Below are 26,612 nucleotides of genomic sequence, written 5' to 3'. Positions count from 1 at the left end.
TTATATGCCTGAAATGTAAGCAAGAAATGCTGCTGACATGAAGTCTACATAAGTCTACAGTTCTTACTTGATCAGTTTGCTCTCCCAGATTGGGGCTCATGGAAGTAGCTTTAGCTTGTTGGTTAGAGATGAGTGTTTGAGTCATCACTAAGTCTTTCCCTCCTAAATGCTGGCGTACAGCCTGTAATTCTAAATTTCTTTCCATTAGGGCTTGCACCATCTTCTCTGCAGCAGCCTAGTGAGAAGAAGTCACAAATAACATCAGAAAGATATTGCAGTAAAATAAACACAATTTGTTTTCAAGTGTAATTGCTTAAAGGCCAACCATTTAGATAAAGCTATTGGGGTGCTGGGTTTGTGGCTCAGTGGTAGAGCACTTGCCTAGCATGTGTGAGGCACTGGGTTCAATTCTCAGTACCACATATAAATAAATAAAGTAAAGGTCCATCAACAACTAAAAAAATTTAAAAAAAAAAAAAAAAAAAGCTACTAGGACCCTAAGAAATAGTTTCCTTACTATCAGTTTATAAAGAAAAACAGTCCAGTGAGTAGGAAAAAAAGTTGCTCATAGGCAAAATGTTGAAAAAAAAAAACATAACACATTTATTACAGTAAGAGAAACTGAAGTAGATTCTGCTAGAACTCTATTGGACTAAGGTGTTAAGGTTCTGGTTTGAATTGGTGTAACAGATGACTGTCTTTACTCTTACTTGTTTCTTTGCCCTGGATTACTCTTCACCTATATATCTGGATGGTTTGCTCCCTTCAGGTCTTTGCCAAATGTCACCTTATCAGATTGGCCTTCCCTGAGTATCCTGTCTAAAACAACAATCTTGTGAGTCACAAGGCACAAATATTCAGTTATAAGTACGTTCTAGGGATCTAATGTACAACACAGCGACTACTGGTAATGTTATATTGTTTACCTCAATTTGCTAAGACAGTAGATCTTTAATGTCCTCATTCCCCACATAGGAAATAACTGTTTCCTAAGACATTGTATCCATCTACAACTAAAAAAGTATTTTTTTAAAAAAGCCATTTAGGTGATTCTTCTGCATGTAGAACTTGAGAATGCAGAAGAGTATAACTAATACTGTTGCTGAATTTAAAATCTTCAGTCATTTCCATTTAGCTCCAAGGTTCCATTATTTTATTATCTGTTGTGTAGTAAAAAGATGTATAATAAGACTAATTCTTTCAAATAACAGAAGTTAAAAAGAAACTTCAAAGACTTAGCAGCCTCTTGTCAAAGACTTAAATGATTCACAATAATTTTGTTAGGTCTCTCTAGAAGTGATCATTGAAGTATGTGGCAGGATGTTTCTAACAAAATGTGTATTTACTTCAGTAGGCCAGAGAATTAGAAGAGTGGAATATCACTATCCCATGATACAAGAAAGCATCAGAAAATATTGCGGTAACATAACATAGGCAAGTAAGAATGCAGCTTCCTCCAAAAACTGATTCTGAGCTATTGGTCCTTAATATGCAGCATAAGTCAACTAGCAGTCTTTGTCCTTAAGGAAAAAGATAAAAATGAAGGGAAAAATAAAAAAATTATTTCTGAAATAGTTGTATACCATTATTTTGAGATTAACACTCAATATTGAGTATGGGAATGTATTATCTTCATGTCCTTTCCAAACCAATCGTTTTTTTTCCTCCTGAGACAGGAGAGAAATACTTTTTGGGGGGTGAGTACCAGGGATTGCACTCAGAGGCACTCGACCACTAAGCCACATCCCCAGCCCTATTTTGTATTTTATTTAGAGACAAGGTCTCACTGCGTTGCTTAGCACCTCACTTTTGCTGAGACTGGCTTTGAACTCGAGATCCTCCTGCTTCAGCCTCTCGAGCCACTGGGATTACAGGCGTGCACTACTGTGCCCAGTGAAAGAAAATATATTTGATTGTAAGTTTTTCCATACCTTGAATGGAAATATAAAATGTCACTCAAGTCTTGATAGTTTAGAATTAAAATCAAAACACTCCAAAACTCCATACCTTGTTCTCTTAAAATGATCAAAGCATTAAGAAAAAAATCAGTGTAGACAATGCAGTTAATGAACACGTGTTTTTGGCACATTTCCAAATGTGGCGTTTAAAACACATTTAACACTTGGATGATTGATGTAAAACTGAAATCTATTTAATAAACAGCAGGAGAGAAACTATGGAGTTTCTCTGTATATCATGTAAAATGATATTCACATGTTACAAATGATATTTTTCTGGTCTCCGCACTAGTCCTTACCTGGCTCTCCTGCTCCCTGGTGCTCACAGACTGAAGCAGAGCCTGAACCTCCATTTCATGTTCCAAAGCTTGTTTGCTCCGATCACTCAGGATGTCCTGCAGCATCCTTTCTTTTCGCTGTAAACGCTGGCAGAGCTCCTCAGCTATTTCACTCTGTCCCGGTCCCAGTTTGCAGAGCAATGTTGCACTAAGATCCTAATGCAGAAGGAATGGTGTAAGATTTTGGAAAAAAGTCCTTTCTAACACATATTGAAATGCTTATAAGAACTGTCATGGAAGAAAGAGCTTTGAAGTTCTTGAGAATAAGCATCATATTTTATCCACTTTTGTTTCCCCGCATCTAGCAAAGGCCTATGACTCAGAAGACTAGACATGCTCAGTGAACAAACACTAACAATATAAAATATATACAGTGCCAACTTCCATATTGTTCTCTGAAATAAATTCTTCTCTTATTTGCTCAGGGAACATAATAATTAATGTTAGATGAGAACAAATGGACACTCAGCCCAAGTGTTTCATTTTTTTTTCTCCCCAGCAAAAACTTTTAGGGGAGTATCAAACAGAAAGTTAAAAAGGAATAACAAAAACTGTTTTAATAAGCAGGCTGATGCAATACCTATTTCTATATTGGTGGTTAAAACTATGAAGCCATACTGCCTGGACTGAATACTGGCTCTGACACTTAACTAGGTGTTACCTGGATAAGTTAACTTCAGAAGTCTTTTCCTTGTCTGTAAAAAAGGGATAATATTATGTCCCTCATATATTTGTGAGGACTCAATAAGTAACTGCCCATTACGCTCTTAAAATAGTACCTGACCTGGCATAAGCACCATAACTAATAAAGGTTAATTATCATATTATAGATGCATATTTTCAATCACATTAATTTTCACATAACTTCTTTGAGAAAGATAAACATCATCTTAATTTTACAGGTATGGGGAACAAGTCTTAGGGAAAGTCAATTACTTGCCCAGAAAATGAAATTTAAAACTTGGATAACTTGCTTTCCAGACTTCTAGAGTCCTAAGTCAAGACTGAAATCAAGTAACCACTAAGCCAACTGCTTTTAAGCTAACTGAGGTCTTGCCTCCACTTCTTTGTTCCTGTCATGAAGAGATGTCTGTAACTGCTGAACGATACTCTCTTGTTCCTTCTGCCAATGGCTAAATTTGGTTTCCATTTCTTCTTGTAGCCACTGGAGGTTATGACAGGTAGCAGTTAACTGTTCAACTTCTAGGCCTTTGGCCCTCAGGAGACTCTCCATGCTCTGTAGTCACAAAGAGAGCAATCATAAGTTAAAATAGCTATTCTATACTTCTCGTGATAAATGAGAAGTTAGATCTACCTTTAAATTAGCACCTATTGACTTTTTTGCAAGAGGAGAAAACTAAGTAACTAATCTAACAACGCCATACAAATTTATTTTTTGTTTTTAGAAATTCTTAACTAGTTTGTGGAGAGAGAAATACTAGGCCCATGATAAAATGGAAACATTATAGAGGAAGTAATTTCTCTGAAGAGAAAGTAAATGACTCCTTTAAAAAGTGACAGATGGTTAGTTATATAAGATTTAAAATAAGTATATAAATAAAAAGCTCATGGTAAATGTTAGTAAAATAAACAAGTGTTCTAATTGTGGGAATACAGGGACATGTATGTAATATTAACGAGATGAACAACAGTTATACCCTGGAAATGCTTATGTAAAAGTGTATATGTGTGGGGAAGGGTGTGTATGTATCTATATCCAAATCCCATTTCCAAAGATGAAAAATAAATTAGAACCATGTAAACAGAAATCAGTATTCACTGACTTCCTCTACAAAAACAGAAGTGCTGTAATTTCTCACAGTTTTTTTTTCTAATTTTTAAGTTAGACACAATACCTTTATTTTGTTTTTTTTCTTTTTTTTTATTAGCTACACATGACAGTACAATGATCTTGACAATTCATACAATTGAATCAAATGAGGTATAATTTCTCATTTTTCTGATTGTACAGGTTGCAGAATCACATTGGTCATACAGTCACCTATATACATACACAAAAATAATGTCTATTTTCTGTGATGCTGAGCATAGAATTCCATTCCTCATGTGTGTTAGGCAAGTACTCTATCACTGAGCTACAACCCCAGCCCTAATTTCTCCCTTTCTAGTCTATAATGATGGAACTAGTAAGTGCTATTTTTGTTTATATATATGTGTGTGTGTATAAATAAAAATAATATACGTGTGTGTATACACACACACTCATATACATATACCTTATAAAGCAAATACTCTGGTTTTCAGAAAATGATGGAGGAGGCTGATGCTTCAGGCTTAGAATGCAAGTGGGAGAGGAATACCAAGTCAAGACAGATTTTTCTCTTACATGCATGGTAGCTTCATTAGAAGAGAGGACACTGCACAATCTCTCTATGTCATGATCTCGCTCTCTCACAGCAAGATGAAGCTGACGCAGTTCTTTGTCTTTTTCTTCTAGAGCAGAGAACTTTTCATCTATAGCCCGCTGTAACAAAAAGTAAAGCTCCTAATTCTACAAGGTTCATTATCTTGATTACCATTTACTCAATGAGCTTCAAAATATGAGAGAATGGAAAATCAAAACCCCAAAGGAGCAAATTAAGTAGACATAAATTTCTATAATACTCATGTACATAGAATAACCCATAGCCCAATAAGCAAAACCACAACACGTACCTCTAGAGCAATAGCTCTATCATGTATTCGTTGCCGAAGTTTCTCAAGCAACATTTCATTTGCTTCAGGGGTTTTTTCTGAATTATCTCGATACTGTAGGAGCTCCTGAAATTCCTAATGAGACAAAAGATATTTCTTTATTCACTTATCTATTATTAACTGTATTCCTACATTTTGCTAAGTAATCTGTCATTTAAGATAAAAAACATGATCATTCTTCACAGGGGGAAAAATTTAGCAAAGATAGCATTCATGTAAATTGTTAACTATTGTGCAACATACAACATATATAATACATAGAACTGATAACTAATCTTCAACATATAACATACTAGCATGCTTGACAGCTAACTAGTAGGGGAACACAGGGTATATTGCTTGACTCTCTGCCTAATGTTGCAATAAAGATCTAACAAAGGAGGAACGATTTGCACTAATAAAAGACTAGGATTTCTGGGCTGGGAATATAGCTCAGTTGATAGAGTGCTTGCCCTGCATGCACAAGGCCCTGGGTTCAATCCCCAGCACCACAAAAGACAAGGATTTCTTAAATGAAGAGGTCCTAGGGGTACATTCATAAGAAAAAAAAAAAAAAAACACTTTTATACACAATATATGTATACAATGAAAAAAATCAGATACTCAGTGAAATATAAGCGATTCAATGTGAGTGAAGCTTAGAGTAGATGGTAGAACTGATCACTCTCCTTTCTCTCTCTCTCTTTTTTTTTTTTTTGGTAATGGGGATTGAATTCAGGGGCACTTAACCACTGAACCACACCCCCAAGCCTATTTTGTATTTTGTTTAGAGATAGGGTCTCACTGAGTTGCTTAGCGCCACTTTGAATTCGCAATCCTCCTGAGCCACTAGGATTACAGGTGTGTGCTATTGCGCCCGGTCTGATCACTCTTCTTAATATCCCATTTTTCTCTAAAATTTTCATTCTGTCATATAACTTTCAGGAAATTTATGTACAGATGTCTTCTCCTATTAGATTGAGAGAGCAGCCAAATCTCTTAGTTTTCCCAACCCCTGGCATAGTGCCTAACTCACAGAAGTGCTTACCATTTGCTGAATACTGGTTAAGTCTTTCAGGTCTATGCAGATGTTTCTTACTTGATGATTAGCATCTTGATTTAGATTGTATTTTCTACTTATTTTAAATCTTCCTGATTCCCACAACTTAATATTCTACTTACAGCAGGATCTCAACAGAGATGATTAATACCTTCATATTATAGGAACAAGAATTTCAGAGCTCTATGAGTACAGTTTCATTGAAGTCATAAACACTCACCTGAAGCAGCTGCTCCTTGTGACTTAGACTATGGTTTAGGTGTTGAATGTTTTGTTCCTGGGTTCGAATCTCACTGTATTTTTCAGCCTCCAGGGTACGAAGCTGTTGGCTCTTATTCTGCAATTCTCCTTGTAGTTGCTGCAAAGCTTTCCGCAATTCCTGAATTAAATATATTCCCTTCTTAAAGCAATCTAAAGTTTTTACATGGTCATTAGAATACATTAAAATTTTCAAGATATATAATGAAATATATAATAGCAGAAAGTGCTATTATTAATATTGCTATAGAAATCTGGATCAAATAGGATATGAAAATTGTGAAAAAACTGTGGGGGTAGTAGGAAATAAACTTGATATTAGAGTTCAATACTAACTTTAAATATTTCATGTATAAATTCCCATCAGAAGTGATGTAAATAATTATAGGTAATAAGTGAATGTTCTTTTTTTCACACACCCATACTTTGCATGTTTATGGTCTACACATTTATATAAATATGTGTGCAGATATTTATAAATAATAGGTATATATGCAACGTACTTTAAAAAAAGAAAGGGAGCTCTATATGACAATTAAACGAAACTTAGGATATGTTTCCTTTGTGTACATAATAAAAAGTTGAGAATTATTTCCATCCCTATCCTTCTACCACTACCCCCAAACTATCAAGACAACTGAATTTTAATACTTCTAAAGGAAATTCAGGTCTCATATTTATCCTCCAAAGTACTAAACCAGGAAGATGCTTCAAAAACTGTACTTTTAAATCTGAGTGTCAGGGAGTCTAAGAGAAGCTAGCACAAAAAAGATCTTAAGATCTTCAAACAAACCGACTGAGAGAGTGAGAAAGAATATACTCTAAACCAAGAAGAAAAAGAAATTCATTTAAGAGTTATGTATTAGATATTTTTCAAATTACACGACTAATTGTACTTTCCATTTCTGAGACTTTGGACATTCTTCCCCACTTTTCTGTTTGGCTGACTTTCACACCTCCCCCTGCTTCCAGAACACCTCATATTTCATCAAGCTTTCCCTGACTCCCTCTTCAGCCCCTCCTACATATTCTTATAAAAATCCATACATGGCTCCTCTGCAGTATTAACCATACTGATATTCTGTTCATGTGCTTTTCTCACACTAAATTATAAGTTAAGAGGAAGGAGCCTGTGGTCTTCACCATTATACTTCCACAATGTAGTCCAATATCTGGCACATGACACATGGGCAACAAATGTTAAACTGAATTACTCAGATTAAAAAAAATGACTCAAAGGTTGAGGTTCAACATACACAGTCCTGCTAAAAAGTTACTATCAGGGCAAAGTCAGCATTTGGGGCTACAAAGTGGTTAATGATTTACCTGGTTATGTTTCCAAGAAGCTTCTTTCTGCTGTTCGCTCTTGTTTGCTGCAGCTTCCGCAAATTGCACACATCGCTTGGCATCAGCAAGTTGGCGTTCCTTCTGTCGTACCACCCTCTGAAGCTTCTGTATTTCAAGCTGGCTGCAGAATAAAGCACTCTGAAGATCAAGCAGAGCCACCTGTTGCTGAGCTGGGGAAGTACCCTCAGAGCTCTGAAGAAAGAGAAGAAATTATCCTCACGAGGAGGGCAAGCATTGAACACCTGAGAAGACTGTAAAGACAAAACATAAAACCAAATGGCACATGCCCAACTGAAGTCTCTCCCTATGACGTTCACATACCTGAAGCTGTCCAAGCTGGCTTTGGTGCAGCATTTCTCGAAGCTTTGCCATTGTGTCATTTTGACCTTCAATCACCTGGTATAACTCCTCAGTCTGAAAATGAGAGAGAAGTGCCAAACATGTTAACAAACTAAACATAAATTCAGTTATCTTGCCTGTATAGTAACGGGATTCTTACAAAACACCAATTTAGGTTAAGACACAATTTTTCCAGGTTAAGATTTGTTAGTCTGATAATACATATTTCTACAAAATATAGAATACTGTCTACTTTGATGGGACAAATTGGTTTCTCACAGGTTCCTGATTGCTAAATATTTTACCTCGTTTTCCCTGCTTTTCAGAGTTTCCTTGAGGCTTTGAATTGTACCATCTTGCTTCTGAGATAACTCCTGAGCAGACTTTAGTTCAGAGCTCATTTCATTTAGTTTCTCTTGAAGAGTCTGAATTGAAAAAAAAAAAAAAAATAGTTTGCTAGTTTGTTAGGTCAAGGATATCTTTAAACTTTAACGCAACCAAAGTACTTCCTCAAAACCAGGTTCTGAAGAATTTTTTACCGAATAGTACTTTCTTATTTTTCTCACATACAGTAACCACTAAAGTTTAAAGCCAATCAACACAAGGAATTAGAAATAAATGTGAAATACTTTCTTCAATACTCAGTTGCCTCAATTCTCATGCACCATGCTTTCTCTATAATGGTAGCTATAGTAGGCACTTGTCCACATGAGTCACTGTGGATTCCTCACCTAAGACCAAGGAGCTTCAGCTATCTTATATAGGACGGGATACTACAAGGACTCAGCAGGCAAGAAACTCAGCATCCTAGATTGTGGCATTGTTTTTCTAACAGACATGAAAATCCATGAGCTATAAAGAAGTGAAGTTAAGCTAAGACCAAAAGAACAAAGATCAAAAAGTGATACCTTACACTGTTAAAGGTTGTGTGCAAGTTTTAATTACATTCCTAAACGATACCAGATATTGGAATCTGGGCAGACCTCAATAAAATCTTGATGAGAAATAAAGGAAAGGACTAAACTTATAAGTGAAAGGTCCCTAGAGCATCAGAAGACCACAGAATTCACCTCTCAAGTCCTACTCGGGTCAAAAGACTTGGGCTACAGCCAATCACATCCTCAGGAAAATCCTGTGCTCTCCAGGAGCACAGGACTAATCATACCTTGTTGGTGGCCTCTGTTTGCTGGAGTTTTTCCTGAAGTTCCGCCACGTGGGAATCAGATACAGACTGCTGAGTTACAGTGGTCTCATCTGAGTTCCTCTTTTGTTGTTTGAGTACCAAATCTTCAGGCAGGGACTAGGATGAAGCAGCAAGACGAGTTAAATGCAGCCAATAATAAATTTTACTTTTATGTTCAAATATCTGTGGCATGTTTTTCCACAGATTGGGAATACCAGAGTTGTTACATGAATTACCAGTAAGACTTCCTGAAGACAATCCTGGTCCTTGCTAAGAGCAGTGATTCACCTCCATCCTTTCTATGCTCTCTAGCCTTCCCACCCACTCACACAGACTACATAACTAGGTGAAGTGAGGCAAATAATTCAGTTTAAAGAGAAGGGGGATTTTAAAAAGGAAATACTTATGGTGACCAAATATTTGCTTTATTCTATTTTTAATCAGGGAATTGAAAAGCTATATGGATGAATCTTATGCCATTCCTAAGAAGAAAAGTTTTATTATAATTACCTTTCTTACAACAGTCCTGTTTACATTATTGGAAAAACTGGCACATTTGAATATGAACTAGATATTAGAAAATACTCTTTTATAAACCTAAACTTTCTAAATTTGTTAACTGCACTATAGTTGTAAAAGATCTCCTTGTTCTTAGGAAATACATGCAGAAGTATTTAAGGTTAAGTGACATAATATCTACAACCAATCCTCACACAGTTCAGGAATTTTTTTAAAATAATGAGCCTATACAAGGATAGGGATAAAACAAATGTGGAAAAATATCAGCAAGTGGTAAATCCAAGTAAGAAGTAAATGGGAGTTCTTTTTTCTTTTCTTACAATGTCTCTGTAAATTTGAATTTTTTCAAAATAAAAAGGAAGAAATTACAGGTACATTAAAAAATAATTATATATATTTACGTATACATATACGTAATACATATATAATAATTATATATATTTACATATACATATACGTAAATATATATATGTGCATTTTATATGTATATATATGTATATGCCTAATTAAAGTCAGGTATACAGTACATCCTGGATAAATAATCTACAGTGGTATGGGAAGGAAGTATGACTTATGAGGATATCAATTCACTAAAAATATTCAGGAGGAAAAAAATGCATTATGTACATATGGGATGACTGATCAGTCTAAGATAAACTAATTAAACTGTGCCTTATAATCATCATGAGTTAAAGATGTTAAAATAAAATTTAAGGACACACTGTGGCATTAAATAACATTTCCCCTCACATACCTGTCACTCCAGTTAGGAATATAAATTCACAAGGAAGACAAAAAACAAGCAACTGCTATTCATTTTTTTCTTTCCTTTGCACTTGATTAGCACCTTCCAGGCAGTAGAGCTTACCTCATATCCCTTCCTGTTTAGAAGTATGAAGATCTTTTCTATCCCTTCCGTGCCATTTATCTCTTTCTCTAATTTCAGTCAAGTACTATAACCTGCACAGTACCCTGTGAGGAATTGTGGGGAATATAATGCTAATGCATAGTTTTAACTAAACAGTCTACTAGGTTTACTGAAGAGATATTTCCTAAGATTAATACAGAGAAATACATTCATTTCAATGGGAAATGTAGGAAAGGCTCTTCAAGCAGACAAAATTTTACCCTGCTTAGGGACTGGGGTTGTAGACCAGTGGCAGAGTGCTCACTTAGCACGTGTGAAACCCTGTGTCCCATCCCCAGCACCACCACCCACCAAAAAAATCCTGGATCTAAGGAGGGATAGAATCTTCACAGGGCATCTCAGAGCTACAGAAACAGGAAAGTGTGGGAAGTGTGGAGTTAATGGATACAAATTGTGACTTCCATTACCTTTTTAGTGCTCATGTAATTTCACCCTTTAGAAAGGATACAATTAATAATTATATCAGCATAACAGGTATAACCAGGGCCTATCCTGAGCAAAAGTGTTGTTATCCTATTTAAAAGTCTAGAGCTATTTCTGAACAGCTAGTAAAGTCCATTAACCCCCCTCCATTTCATTATTTAGGAAGTCAAAATTTCAAAATTCTAAAAGACACGAATACCAAAGAGATATCAAGAAATATTTTTAATTATAAATAGATGATGGGAACTAAAAATAATCACATAGGTTTTAACAAGTTAGTGGGGGCATCTCACAAAAGAATCTAAACTTATGACATCATTTTTTAGAAGCTAGATCTCAATGCTTATTTAGACAAAAATGAGAAACTGACCCACTCACTGGATTTTCTTATGCCTACCAAATATCAGTTACCAGTAAAGGATCCATTAATTTAATGTATTCTCTCTTGCAACACATATATGTTGAGTACCTAATGGTAGGCACAGGTCCTAGAGATCAAGTACTATGGGACAAAGTCACTGCCTCATTCAAATATATTTTGCAGGGCTGGAGTAGCATAATAAACAAACAAATACAAAATATTAGCTAGTGACAAGCTCTTTGCAGTAAAATCGGAAAGCATGGTAGAGAGTTGGTGGTTAAGCTACTCTACTGTTCAGAAGAAGGCATTTAATGAAGCAGCACTTAAATGGAAATCTAAATGAAAAAGAGCCAGTCCTTCAAATATCAGCAGAGGAAAGAGCCAGTGAAATAGAAGCCTAGGAAAGAGAAAGGCCTATGTGGCTAAAGGGTTACTTTCCAACAGAAATATAACATGAGCCAGGTATGTAATTTTTAACTTTCTAGTAACTTCACTGAATAGGTGAAGTTTATTTTGATATTTAAGCAAATATGGCCAAAATATTAATATAAACATATAATCAGTATAAAAATTACTGAGAAGCTTTACATGATTTTATTCTTATTAAGTATTTGAAGTTGGAAGTAGATTTTACACTACAGCACATCTCAGTCAGAATAGACAAGTTTCAAGTGCTCAGCAGCTACTGAAGGCCAGTGGCTAGCTTACTGGATAGCTCAGGACTGGAGCATAATGGGCAAAGGGCAGAGTAATACAATCAACTGAAAAGGTAGGCAGGGGCCCAATCAGATAGTTCTCCTAGAACAGCAGAGCTAATAAAGCTGGATTTCACACCAATTGAAAAGTAATGCAATACAGTATTTTTAACATAAAGCAATCATATTTAAGTTTTCAAAAGACCACTCTAGCTGCTCTGTGGTGATGGACTGTTGGGGAGCACCAGCAGAAGTGGAGAGAAGAGACAGAGGAGACTAGTGTACTACAGCAGATGAAATGCAATAGTGGCTAGGATTATAGTGGCCTTGATTGAGGTGGGATGTGGGGTAAATGAGTGGGTTTGGACAATTTTGAAAGTACAGTTAACAGGATTTGTGAAAAGAAGTAGGATATGACTCCTAGAAAAAATTTAGGACAAACAAAAACAGGCCTTTTTCCTAGTTCCAAGTTTAGAGTTCTAATCCTTCAGTGGCTCTCTTAGAAAGAAGACCACACACACACACACACACACACACACACACACACACACACATATATATATATATATATATATATATATATATATATATATATATATTAATATGTACACACACACACACACACATACACACACACGAACAGCAACTGTAAACCAAAGATTGTCATAGGAAAGTATATAATGAATCTGGATCTCATTTGAACTCACACTGGCATGAATACTCACAGGAAAACTATAATTCTATAAATATAACGTAGTGACTTAAAAGCTTGAAGATAATTGTCTTTTTGTTCATAATAACTTTTTCTTTTATATCTCAGGAAAATGTCCTTTCAGATAACAATCTGGCAAAAGAGTACTTGGTAAGTGCTGCTAAGTAAAGAACTCATAATGAATTCAAGTGCATAAACCCATCACTCCAAACACTATAGTCTAAGATCAGAAATCCTTAAATTGTCAGAATTAGTTTTGTTCCCAGACTTTTAGTTATTAAGATCATGTTGTAATGATAATGCAATTTTAAATTAAGTCACTTTTTAAAAAATATTTTTTTAGTGTAATTGGACACAATACCTTTATTTTATTGATTGATATGTGGTACTAAGGGTGGAACCCAGTGCCTTGCACATGCTAGGTGAGTGCTCTACCACTGAGCCACACCCCAGTCCCTTAAATTAAGTCACTTTTGACACAGAATTAGTACAAATCCTTTCTAGCATTAGAAAAAGGATTGCCTCATGTTGCATAATGTAAGACCATTAGGCTAAAAGGCATTTTAAGTCTATTGGGTTAACAGCAATTTTCTTGGCACTTTCTAGTCCTCAAAATAATGAATCATAGATCTCAAACTAATTTTCTATCCTATCATTCATAATAGGAAACAGACAAAAACCATCAACTAGCATAAAATTAAAGGCCTAATCTTTGACCAGTATCTAATAGTCTAGCTTTTCAAAGGGCCTGATCTATTTAATAGAGCTAAACTGAGTGAGATAATTTATCATAGTCACAAAGGAGAAGATTTTGGCATTGTAAGGTTTGAAGCAAAGATCTCTTTGAATTTACATAAAAAGGGCCAGGGTTCTCTGAATTGTTGTTTTTTAAGAAACCACACCCCTCCTATGATAGCTTTTCTACTTCAGAGCCAAACAAAGGAGAAAATTACCAGCTAGAATAAGGCTTAAAACCTTTCTTTAGATATCTGAAGAACCTTAGGTCTTCAGGCATGAATTCCACAGAAGGCAAAGAAATTATTTTGCATAATATCAGAAAATCATCGGTAAGCAGGAGAAACATGCTGTTGCTGTTTTTCTTTAATACAGAAAAAGAAGGAAAGAAAAGAAGAGAGAGAAAAAGAAAAAAAATTAATCAGGAGAATCCTAATGTTGATGTTTAATAGTGCATATAACGGGAGGTAAGTGGAGGACTAAACAAAGGAATTAAAATGACCTTAACAGAACAATTTTGCTGGCTTAAAATAACAGGTTTTCTTTCAGAAACTTCTATCAGATTAAACTAAAGGAAAATGTTTTGCTTAACAATTTTTTTTCTTCCTACAAACTAAAATGAGAACTATCAATGAAAATTTACATTGTATTTGTTCATAGAAATAAATAAAAACAGTCTGCCTTTGTCCCACCTAGCTCTGGTTTTTCCCTAAAGCAAAACAGCCCTTAAGGAGCTTAGAATCTTATCAGGCTTAAATGATAGATAGATCAAGTGTCCAGAATAAAATACATACTTACTTACAAATACTTTGAGCCCCATTTATTTTCCTTTACATTCTTAATTAGTGAAAATAATAGTAATTAAACACCAAGTTTCTTGAAGCTGAATGTTATTTTCTTCCTCCCCAATGTTTTATTATTCTACAAACAGTAAAGACTGTAAACCAGAAAGATCACACCCTACTATTTTAAAAATTTCTAAGCTCCTTACTGGCTGTTTTGCTTTAGGACAAACCAGAGCTAGGTAGGACAAAGGTAGACTATTTTTGTCTATTTCTATGAACAAATATGATGTAAATTTCTTTGATAGGTCTCATTTTAGTTCATAGGAAGAAAAAAATGTAAAGGCACCTGACCTAAAGATACAGTTACCATAGTTTACATATGCTTATTCCTATGACAGTTTGCTTCAGGGGATCGCTAAAAAATTCTCCTGGGATACTTAGGTTACAGACAGAGGGCTCTTGGTTTAAAATAAGTACTTGAGTTAATGTACTTCAGGAAACATGATTTTATGTATTGAATTTAAATATCTTGACTAAAAATGATCAGGAAGCTTTGGCTCTGCATGAGCTAAATTATTTAAACCACGAACTTTCCAACTCTAAAATGAGAGACTGCTGAGATGTTCTTTAAAATCCTTCCCAACTCCAAAATTTGCTGAGTCCAGGTGCTAAAAAATAGTATTTTTAATTAAACATGGAGAAAATTTTTCCTCTTGCTTTACCCTTAATTTTCTAGATTTTCACCTTTCTACAGTAAAGACCATATTTGAGAGAGGAAAGTGACTTACTTCCCATCATCCACCAAGCCTAGTCTACTTTTTTAGATCCAAATATGAGAATACCAAGTTTAATTTGTAACATCTAAGTCTGTTTACAGAAATAGTGTTAAGCCCAAATTTAGCCATGAGTCTCCATTGAAAGAAAAAGCAATAGAAAATAAATACACAAACATTAGGCCTACAGTACTTAACATTTTATACAAATGAAAACACATTTCTTTTTACTTTTTCTTAACATTTCCATGTTTTATATGATAATTTTGTGTAAATTTGAAAACTTTACTCCTATTTCTGCTTGAGTTCTTATTGTAATACAAGCTTTATATACAATTGAACTAACTTTCAAAAATTTCATGTGACAAGTAACAGTATCATGTTATCAAGTCCTAAATTTCTGGAATTGTGTTATGTACCAGGCTTCCTGGAAATGCCTTCTAGATGTCCACTTTTGCTTTAGTACCACTAAGGAATTTTTATCAGATGAAACATGCCAGAATGTTTCACAAAGTTAACTGAATTTAGTGTTTCCTGTTGCTAAAGAAACAAAATACCATCTGTCAGTTCCCTGTATATAGCTGAATTTTACAGTGTGATATGAAATCAACTGGGTAAACATGAATAGCTCAAAGATCAACTGCCATTCTTTAGCAATTAAGAAAGTCAAAATAATATAATGGGTAACTCCTTTCTTAATACCAAATATCATCTAGTAGAGGTCAGTAGAAAAGCCAACTGTGCAATTTGCACATTGAAACACTGACAATATTTGAATTCCCAAGCCTCTTCTATGAATGTGGTGATTAATCCTCAAATGATCCATCAATAATAATAATAATCATGCCTAATGTTATAATACTTTACTAGTGGATTAATGTTTCCCCCAAATTTTACCCTCTGCTCTAATTATTTGAGGTGTCTTGGGGATGACAGGCTAAATGCTCCAGGGAGCACTAACTAAAGTTCTCCCTTACAGAATGCCAATGGAAGAAAACATTTATGAATCAATAAACAAAAAGAAGAAAAGGAGGTAAAAGTTCTGGTGATAGAAATGACATTGTCTTCTTTTTGTAGGATAAAAATGAAATAGGAAATCTTTCTTTTTGTCTCAACAGATATGCAATCTTTATAATTAATGGAAAGATATCAACAAGTTATATTACAAAGAGGACTATGAAAAGCAAATTATCTGAGTGTAAATCACATTCACTAAATGGGACATTTTAAAAAAAAAAAAGTGTATCCAAAATGGGCTCAATGATTAATTTTCTCAAGTTTAGAATATCCTTAATCTCTACCTACTAGACAGAAATCATGTAAAGCCTGAAGCCAGCTAGCTCTACTCAGACACTTTTGAAGCCATTTTGTATACCTGGACAGGGAGTGGCAAATACTCTTCACAGAGATCATCCCACAGCTCCTGCAAGTCTGAAATCTCCAAGGGATAATTCACAGGTGTCTTGTAAACGGGTTTCAAAGACCTGTTAATGAAACTGGAACTAACTCCATCTGTCATGATATGGCCAGGCTTGGCTCCAGATGGGCTAGATTTCAGTGGAATAGGAAGCTTGCTCCCTCGGGGGCTCTGGATGGGCTTATAATCAAGACCTTTAATCATGCTAAGAGCTAGCTCCAGTTTGTGATTATAGATATGCTGTGGAGCCTGTTCATCTGAACAACAGTCATACTTTACAAATTCCTTTGCACTTCTCTCAGTTTCCTCATCCTTCTGTTGTGGAGGACTAGCCTGGACACTAGCATCCAAAGATTCTACAGAGGAACCTGGTGTCCCTTCCTCCATGCTTTCTCCATCTGGGGGCACCTTTGTGCTTGATAAATCGGGTGGCCCAACCTCTGACAAAGCAGGTTCTTCCGTGCAAATGCTGGTAGACCACCTAGAGGGGCCATAAGAAATACTTCTGGCCACTTTTCGAGGCACCTTACAAATGGCTTCATAGTCAGAATCTGCAACTCGCAAAGCTGCACAACCACGGCATCTCCTGGGTCGGTTTCCAGGGCCTTCCGACGCATGACAACTGTGTGACTCTTGAATCTGATCTTCATCTTCTACCCAGCACTCAAACCCAGAATAGGCAAAGTCTTCCTGGAGCAGGGCAGAGTATCTCACATCGGGTAAGCCGGAAATGTCAACGGTCCCACTCCCTGCCTTAGTGTCCGCGCCAGAGTCATCATTATTCTTCCGATACATACTAGCAATGCAGGACTTGAGGCGATCCTTCTCCAGCAGCAGCTTCTGCAGGCGCTCAATAGAAAGGGCTTCGATCCGGGCAATAACGGTATCGAATCTATAGATACGATCAAGCATGAAAGCACATTTGCTGCAAGCAAACTCGGCTTTGCCATCGCGACAGACATCCTTGCCCAGGACGTGCGAAAGCAGAACCTGGAGGTTAAGCTTGGACGCCGTGTGGAAGATCCAGCGCCGCTGGTTTCCACACAGCTCCCGGGCACAGATCCTGCAAACCTCCTTCATCTTCGCTCCTAGCGGGTGCCGAGCTTTTCCTGCGGCGGCTACTGAGTGATCGCTCACTATCCCCGGGTTGCGTTCCGTCTCTGGCCTCGGAGGTGTCTAGCTGGCATGGTACAGTTCTGTGGAGGTCCCCACCCCGCAGGGGGGAACCTGAGCACCGCGCTCCGCTCTGGGTACCACAGTGGTCGGCCCCGCCCCTGGGCAAGCCGGGCAGGAGTGGAAACGCCGCAGGGGGATGCTGATTGACAGCAGCGCGGGTCCCGGTCCAACCTTGCCAAGTCTCGCACAGCTGTCTCTCCCGCCGCCGCGTCCTCCACGTCCTCCCGGGTTAGCAGGCTGGGATCCGGGACTCTAGCAGCCGCCTAGGGCTGACGCAAAGCCAGGCCGATTGAGCATCAGATTTCAAGATGGCGCCGGCAGCCCGGCGCCTGCGGCTCGGCGAGGTTCCTCTGGGAGTTGTAGTCATGCCAGCAGGCTCCCTACTCTGCGCATGCGGACTAGGGAGGGCGTCCCTTCGCCCCAAATCCGGTTACCATTGCTGGCGGCCAAACGCTGACTAGGCTTTCGGTGGGTACGGAACGTAGAGGAGGACGCTGACTGCTGCATACACTTTCATCTGCCCAGATCTCACCAAAAAGATGCTCCTATCCACTTAAGGATCGCCCTGACTTTGCAGAATGCCCCAAGGCTCCTTCAGGGGAGGAGCAGGCCAAACCTCCTCCCCGCCCCTCTGTGGGCTCTGCCACGTACTCTGGAGCAGCCTGGCAGCGCCACTAGGCACCGCTGCGCGCCAACTCCTTCCGCCAAAGTACCACCTCCTCTCCCTACCGAGACTATTGCCTAGGTCTGAAGGTCCCTGGCTGCAGAGATGGACAAGGAAAGGTTGATAACCTGAGGGAGCAAGTAGAGCGGGTTTTAGGAGACCAAGTTCAACCCTTCCCCCAACTATTGGGCGTATGCAGAAAAGAGGATGAGCCTTTCTCCCTTGGATGCTGGGGGAGGGTGAAGGGGAGGAGGTGGTAGGGTTAGCAATGCTCAGTGATTTGTCCTGTATTTAGGGGGAAAAAAAAAATCAAAAGAGAGGGCACGAAGCAGTCATTTTAGAAAGAGTCCATCAAATACCATGTGAATGAATCTGGTTAACCAATATTCTTAAGATAATAGATGAGGAAATAGGCTTTTTCATGAATGTAGACACCCTAATGTACATTATCATCACCAAATTGACTTTCTAGCTCAGGTACAGGACATTTCTTTCGTGACTGGGAAGACAGATAGACTGAGCAAGAGTCCAGAGTGTTCTGCAGTCCTGTTGAATTAGGGCTTGGAATTTCAATGATTTCACTTAGTATTTAACAATATACAGTTATATGATTTCTTAACAATATACAATTCCTTATTTAACAATACACAATTCTAAATCTCTCTACCCTTGGGTATAGAACCTGGAATGCACACAAAGACGAGGTAAGGAGCTTGGACTCAATAGAATGAAAGTTATCACCAATCAAATAATAATAATTCCCTTCCTGGCTTGAGAGGAGAAAATAACTGAGAGGAGAAACAGTAACCTCAGCAATCACTCCTAGTCTTTCAGAGCAGGACATTTTCCATTTATAGTAATGCTTACCTTCTGAGATAAAGCCAGAAATAGTCAAGCATTTCTGAACTTTATTTCTAGGACAAAGCCCATACATCTGAGCCTGGAGATATCCGAATGCTATTATTAAGAACTCATTATAAGCCCCAAACTCCTTAATTAGGATTAAATGGGATGATTTGGGGAAAATGCTTTAACAATTAAAATAACAATAACCAGTGTTGTCGTTTTAATATAACGGGAATATTTTAAAATAATTTAAAACCATAAGGCCCTGCACACATGATTGTATTGTTCTAGTCAGCAAAACAAAATCTCTTGTAGCTCCATAAGGGAACAGTCCTTAAAGCTTTGGGCTTAGTAAGCCATTTACTTTGCATATGTAATTTCATCTAAGTAATAAATGTTATGATTTGCACCTGGAATGTCCCCCAAAGGCTCATTGAAGACTTAGTCCTCAATACAACAGTGTTGGGGGATTGAGTCTTGGAAAATGATTGTATCATAAGGTCTCTGACTTTATCAGTGGATTAATTCATCAATGGAATAATACACTGATGCTTGAGTAGCTGATAGTATTATTGAGAGATGGTAGATTCTCAGGTAGGATGTGGAACCTAGTTGGAAGAAGCAGGTCACTAGGGGTATGTCCTGGAAATGTATTTCTTGCCCCCAGTGACCCCTTCCTCACTCTTTATGCTTCCTGGCTGCCATGAGGTCAGCAGCTTTCCTTCACCTTCAGACCCAGAGCAATAAAACCAGCCAACCATGAACTAATATGTGAGCCAAAATATATCTTTCCTCCTCTTAAGTTATCTTTCTCAGGTGTCTTGTCCCAAGGATGGAAAGCTAACACACTGCATATTCTCACCTCAAAACCAAAACTGTAAAACAGTTCAGAGTAAAGCTCTACCTGCATTTTTTGCCTGCCTCTAGGTATGTGAGCTTTAAAATCATAAGAAATAAAGCAACAATCTTTGGAATTTATACTGATCAATAGAAAGGCAAGGAGTTTCTGGACTGCCCTGATTAATGGACAGACTGCTTGCAGGACATGCCCCTTCTATCTATACCCAGTCTTGTTCCAAACAGCACCAGGACTTGAAAGTCCATAAAATTGCAAATTAAGACATTAATCAAGGTCTCCAATGAAACAAAGTACCCTTAGGAAGCAAATCCTAAATAATACTCTATATTATTTTCTGTTCCTTAATAGGACTTTGCTTCTGACTGATATCCAAACTTTAATGACAACATGTAAATAACTTGGTTTATAATGAAAAGACAATTTACTATTGAAGGGTATATTTGTGATAAGTAAAAAATCAATATATTGAGAAAACATATATCTAGGCTTCCAACAACAGGCATATTAATATTCCTACTCAACAATCAGAAAATTTGAAGGTAGTACTTTATACACCTAGAGAAATTACTTAAAAACTGTTATCTTAAGGTGGCTAATAAGCTATTATATTAGAATTAGTCCTTACATGTTCATTGGTGTTATAAAATAATATAATCAAAACTAAAGTCATTGGTGTATAGATAACAAATTTGAAAATAAAAATTTATAAATAAAATTTAGAAGAAAAATTGTGATAATAAATTCAGCACTTCGTAGACATTATCCATATGATTGTGGTTAAAATTTTGTGGTTAACACTGGGGAGGCAAGCAAAATTGGAGAATAGGAATTAAACAACATTTTCTTTTGATTGTGTGCACTGTGTATCATTTGCATTTGGGACAATAAACAGTTATTCAGGTCTTATGCTTTCTTTTAAATTTAGAAAAGATTCTAAAGTTAAAATTCTAAGGATGATGCCAATTTAACACACTAACATTAGGTTCAAAGTGATAAAACTTGAACCTAAAATAATAATTTTTATAATATGTATAATACACATGTATTATATGGACATCTTATATAAACAAAGGTTCTAAGTTAGTGATTATTTATAGAGTGGAATTGTGATTTTTTAAAATATTTATATTCTATAATTTTTCACAATAAGTACATGTTGCTTTTGGGATAAGAAAAAAATATTTGTACTAAGAAAAAGTTAGGATAAACACATCTGGTATATTCATACAATGCCATACTAACCAGAAATTAAAAAGAGTGAACTCTGATTCATGCAACATGAATGAATCTCAAAAACATGGTAAGTGAAATAAGACATAAAAAAATGAGTATATCAAGTATGATTCCATATATTCAACATTTAAAAACAGGAAAAACACAGCAATAGGGGCTGGGGTTGTGGCTCAGCAATAGAACGCTTGCCTAGCACATGTGAGGTGCTAGGTTTGATCCTCAGCACCACATAAAAATAAATAAATAAAATAAAGGTATTGTGTCCAACTACAGCTAAAAATATATATATATTAAAACACACACATATCTATAGGGAGGGAAGTCAGGAAGTAGCTTACAGGTAAGAAATTAATTGATTTGCAGAGGGGCACAAAGGAATTTTCTGTGGTGAAGAAGATTTTCTTCATCTCGTTTTTTATGACAGTTATATGGGTATGTACAATTATCAAAGCTTATTGAACTAAGAACTTAGATTTGTAGATTTTATATATTTTGGTATATTTCGATTAAAAGGTTTAAAAAGTAATAAATAAATTTAAAATATGTTTTATCCAAATACTTTTAATCTGAGTGGTTTCTTTAGAAGAATGTTACCACCACTTCAATAAAAGAATCAATCTGAAAACTGGAAAGATAACTGAGTGCAGTGTTGCACGCCTGTAATCCCTGTGGCTCGGGAGGCTGAGGCAGGAGAATTTCGAGTTCAAAGCCAGCCTCAGCAAAAGGGAGGTGCTAAGAAACTCAGTGCGACCCTGTCTCTAACTAAAATACAAAATAGCGCTGAGGATGTGGCTCAGAGTTCAATTCCTGGTACCAAAAAAAAAGGAAAGGTAATATACAGCACAGAAGAAAATCTGTTAAGAGGCCAAACTGCAAAGTAAAAACTCAGTAGTTCCTATGCATATGAGCTTTGAAAAATACAATTTTATACACATTTGCACATCACATATTTATGATCAAATCAAGGAATGGTGACAGGATTGTTGTGATAATTTAATATAGGATGATTATTTCTAAAATTTATTGAAGACATAATAAAGGAAAATTTTACTGAGAATAGGTTTCATATCATGAATTACTGATTTTTTAGCAGTTAGGTCTCAAAATGTATTGATAAATATATTCACAAGCACTTCACTAACTCTGTGAACTAGGTGAAGTCATTTATATCTGGTCTTTAATTTCCTAATCTACATTACAAAAATGTTGACTTTAAGTAGCAGTTTTCAAACTTTGGCATGCATCAGAATAAGCTGAAGAGTTTGTTAAAACACAGACTGCTAGAACCTACTCCTAGAGCTTCTGATTCAGTAAATAAGTCTGGGGTGGGACCCAAGTATTTGCATTCTTGACAAATTTCCAGATCTTGCTGATGCTGCTGTCTGGAAATCACACTTTGAAAACCACTGACCTGGAACTATCCTAAGGTGTGTTCAGAAAATCTCAATCAAAAAATCAAAAGTGCTGAAGACAAATGGGAAAAACTATTAAATTAAAAACTTGACAAGATCTTTGTTGAATTTAGAGAATTGTATCCACATCTGAAACAAAATTCTGAAGTATTACTGTGCTATGGGTCTTCTGTACCATCTCTTTTGATCTCTACATTTTGGGGTCTGAGAAGTATCTCTTAAAACCATAGTCACTTCTGTACTCACTGTGTGGTAACAGAATTAAAGTGTTTCCAAGACCTGATTCTGGGCTGGGAGGGAGTTTCCAAGAGAACCAAAGATGGAAGATCCCTATTTCCCAAACCAGGTGTATTAGGTTTCATTGCCCTAGTTATGACATTGGAAATTACCAACAATTACCAAAACTGCCCCCCCCCAAGTGATTCTTACATAAAAGCTGAGGCAAATAAGGGAAATGTAAGAATGTCAAAGTAAAGCCAGTTAGGCTTTGTGGTAACACTATAAGATTTCCTGTGCTAGCAGAAAATCTTTAAGAAGTCAGATACAGTCATGCTTTGCATCAATTAATAGAGCATTTGGTAATACAGTTCAAAACCAAGAGATTTCCAGGATATCAACAGATTGCAGCAAGAAGGTTTTCAGCAAAATCCATCTTAAAATAATAAACATTAGAGTTTTTCAAGTTAGGTTATTAAATATCCATGGCTTATTAAGTAAATTTTTAACTATGCGTTAAATCTGTCAATCTGCAAGAATTTATGCAAAATCAAATGTATTTAGTCTTCAGCAAGTTTCAATGTAGTTATAAAAGTGCATGCTATAATTAGTATGATTGGTAAACTAAACAGTATTGAATTAAATTCAGTGAGAGTGCAAAAAAACAGTGGAGATTAGGATGATCTGATATAGTTGAAGGGGACAGAAGAGGCACTAAAAATGGAAGATAAGGAAAGGACTCCAGCGCCCCCAACCCCACCCCAAATCATCAAACGACTTGGAAGCTGGGGTAAACAGAATTTTTTAGTGTCCAGGTTTATTCCTACATACACCTAAGCTACAATTGTTCATTAAAAGAATATATATCAAGGGCCAACTATTAGCCAAATACTACAGTATCAAGAACCTTGGTAACTGAAATCTGATTACAGTATTTTGACAAAGACAAAAGAATCTGTATTTAAATGTCGTAGTCTGGAGCAGAGAATGGTATGACAAAAACTATATTAGGAAGACTAACCAGGTAATAGGATGGACTGTAGTTTCAAGGAGACATTATATGATGGTAACAGGAAAATGTGCCAAAAAGCCATTGTAGTTACTCATCTGTGGGGTGTTATGGTTTAGATATGAAGTGTCCCTCAAAAGGTCATGTGTGAGACAATGCAAGAAAGTTTAGAGGTGAATGACTGATTTATGAGAGCCTTAACCTAATCAGTGCATTAATTCATTTGAATGAACTAACTGTAGGTAGGCAGGTAGGTGGGTATGGTCGGTAGGGTGAGGAAATAGGTCCCCAGGGGCATACTTTTGGGGTTATATTTTGTTCCTGGTGAATGGAGCTCTTTGCTTCCTTGTTGCCAGGTCCTGAACTGCTTTCCTTCACCATTCCCGCCTGCTTTGGTGTTCTGCCTTGAGCCCAGAGCAACAGAATTGGTTGTCTATGAACTGAGAACTCTGAAACTGTGAGTCCCAAATAAACTTTTCCCTCCTCTATACTGTTTTTTTTTTTTTTTCCGGAGAGGGGTGGGTTCCTAGAATTGAACTCAGGGGGCACTCAGCCACTGAGTCACACCCCAGCCCTATTTTGTACTTTACTTAGTAATAGGGTCTCACTGAGTTGCTAAGCAAAACGCCATTGCTGAGGCTGGCTTTGAACTTTGAGATACTCCTGCTGGAGCCCCTTCGGCTGTGGCTCTCAACATGCCTCAGCCTCCCAAGCCACTGGGATTACAGGCAGGTCTTTTGATCACAGTGATAGAACAGCTGACTAATGAATGTTTTCTGATATGTGGAAACTAATCCAAAATAGGGAAGGCATTTTTTTAAAAAAAGAAAGAATATAGAGTAGACAAAGGGATTGAATGAAGGGAATGAGAAAAGGATGGGATAGTTAAAGACAGTGGAAAAAATCTGACCTAACATTCCTTTGTACATATATGAATATACCACAGTGAATCTCACCATCAGGTACATCCGTAAGACACTACTTCTTTTAAAAAAAAAAAAAAACTTAAGTAAAAAATGGAAAGATCAGTAGAAAAGAAGGAAGGGAACAGGGGGTTGGAGGAAGGGAAGGGCAGGGGCAGTACTGGGAACTGAATTAGAACAAATTATATTCCAGGCTTTATAATTAGGTTAAAGTGAATTCTATTGTCATGTATAATTAAAAAGAACCAATAAAACAAAATAAAAGATGACTAAAACATGATGAAATGAGATCAGATGTAGAAATAGAAAGAAAATGTTAAATATGAAAACCTTCTTGAAGGAATGAATGACAACATTTGATGATGATGTGTGTATATATACATGTATACACATACACACAACACTCAGTGATGATATGTGTGTATACATATACATACACATATATACACACACAGGATGAAAAGAAAGATTAAAGGTGAAAATAAGATTTGGGGTCCAGAAGACTAGTAAAAGAATGGCTTACACTAACTCGTTTGAAAATAGATATTGAAATTTTTATTTGGGGACATGCTAATTTTTTAGGTAACTGAGAAAATGAAATAAAAGACTATGTGTAGTTCTCTCAAAATCCAAGCACAAGTGAAAAAAAGGAGAGTTTCAAAAATGAGAGAAATTTTGAACGTTTTTAAAAGCAAAAGAGAAATTTGCAGGATAAATGAGGTCGGGCATAACATTTCCTGATATGACTGAGTGCTAATCGGGTAGATCTATAAATCAGGTGAAAATGAAAATTTCAAAGTTATTATCTTTAACTCCACAGAATCCATCCCTATCAAGCCAAATGCTAGATTCTTAATTCTTTTTCTGAATATCTCTAGCATGTGTCTTGCTTCACATTTTCACTATACTTTCCACTTTGGGTTCTTAAAACCTAACATCAATACAATAATCATGCAGCCTTAGATTATCTCTAATCGTTCTGCATATTATTTTTAGACATCTGCAGTAAAATTGCATCATTATCTGCTATCTATCTGATGAAGTCTAAAACCTTTAGTCTAGTAATTGCTCTGTTTTCTGTTATTATATTAAAAGACCTGAGGCTAGCTAACTTTATAAGATAAAGTGGTTTATCTGGCTCAATTTTAGAGGCTGAAAGGCCAAGATTGGATGGTTCCATTGGTTTGGCCTTTGCCAATGGGATAACAGATGGTCTTATGACAAGCAAAAAAGCACATGGAAAAAGAGGAAGCCAAACAGTGATTCAGGAATTGGGCTTACTCTTTTTCTTTTTCTTTTTTTTTAAAACTAAGGATTGAGTTACATCCCCAGCCCTTTTGTTGTTGTTGTTGTTATTTTTTAAGATAGGGTCTTACTAAGTTGCTGAGGCTGGCCTTGAACTTGTGATCCCCTGTCTCAGGCTGATGAGTTACTAGGATTACCAGTGTGCACCACTGGACCCAGCTGGGCTCACTTTTATTACAACTTGTTCTCATGAGAACTCAGAGGTCCCATGAAAGCTACCTTAATCCTTCTGAGGGCAGATTCTGCTATAACCTAATAACTTCCCCTCCTCTTAACATTCCCACCACCTATCAGCACTGTTCACTAGGGTCTAAGCTCCCACACACAAACCCAGGAAATATCTCAAAATTACAATAGGGGATATTCTCAGAGTTTCTCTAAACCACAATACCTGACATTTCGTTATCTCTACCAAAAGACCCTAATCTACTCCCCTTCTAGCTT

The 26,612-nt window shown here is 36.6% G+C and overlaps 1 protein-coding gene across 18 annotated transcripts in view; it reads right to left on the bottom strand.

The window, feature by feature from the left end:
• Pde4dip (phosphodiesterase 4D interacting protein) overlaps positions 1-26,612 on the bottom strand; it is a 226,783-nt gene that overhangs the window by 61,254 nt on the left and 138,917 nt on the right. For 11 of the 18 annotated variants that reach the window (XM_076863208.1, XM_076863216.1, XM_076863209.1 and 8 more), the window contains exons 1-11: positions 16,484-17,963; positions 9,160-9,294; positions 8,300-8,419; positions 7,977-8,069; positions 7,635-7,847; positions 6,271-6,429; positions 4,973-5,086; positions 4,644-4,781; positions 3,354-3,533; positions 2,258-2,452; positions 68-235 (exon numbers count right to left, since the gene is read on the bottom strand). In XM_076863208.1, the coding sequence (XP_076719323.1) occupies positions 68-235; positions 2,258-2,452; positions 3,354-3,533; positions 4,644-4,781; positions 4,973-5,086; positions 6,271-6,429; positions 7,635-7,847; positions 7,977-8,069; positions 8,300-8,419; positions 9,160-9,294; positions 16,484-17,605 (2,637 nt within the window). In that variant the 5' untranslated portion in view covers positions 17,606-17,963. Of the gene's footprint in view, positions 1-67; positions 236-2,257; positions 2,453-3,353; positions 3,534-4,643; positions 4,782-4,972; positions 5,087-6,270; positions 6,430-7,634; positions 7,848-7,976; positions 8,070-8,299; positions 8,420-9,159; positions 9,295-16,483; positions 17,964-26,612 lie in introns of those variants that run through there. The other 7 variants (XM_076863220.1, XM_076863210.1, XM_076863226.1 and 4 more) reach the window with 1 other exon arrangement.

The sequence above is a fragment of the Callospermophilus lateralis genome, chromosome 7 (genome assembly GCF_048772815.1).
Source record: "Callospermophilus lateralis isolate mCalLat2 chromosome 7, mCalLat2.hap1, whole genome shotgun sequence".
Lineage (NCBI taxonomy): Eukaryota > Metazoa > Chordata > Mammalia > Rodentia > Sciuridae > Callospermophilus > Callospermophilus lateralis.
The sequence above is the reverse complement of the archived record's forward strand: the minus strand, read 5'-3'. Positions and strand labels throughout refer to the sequence as shown.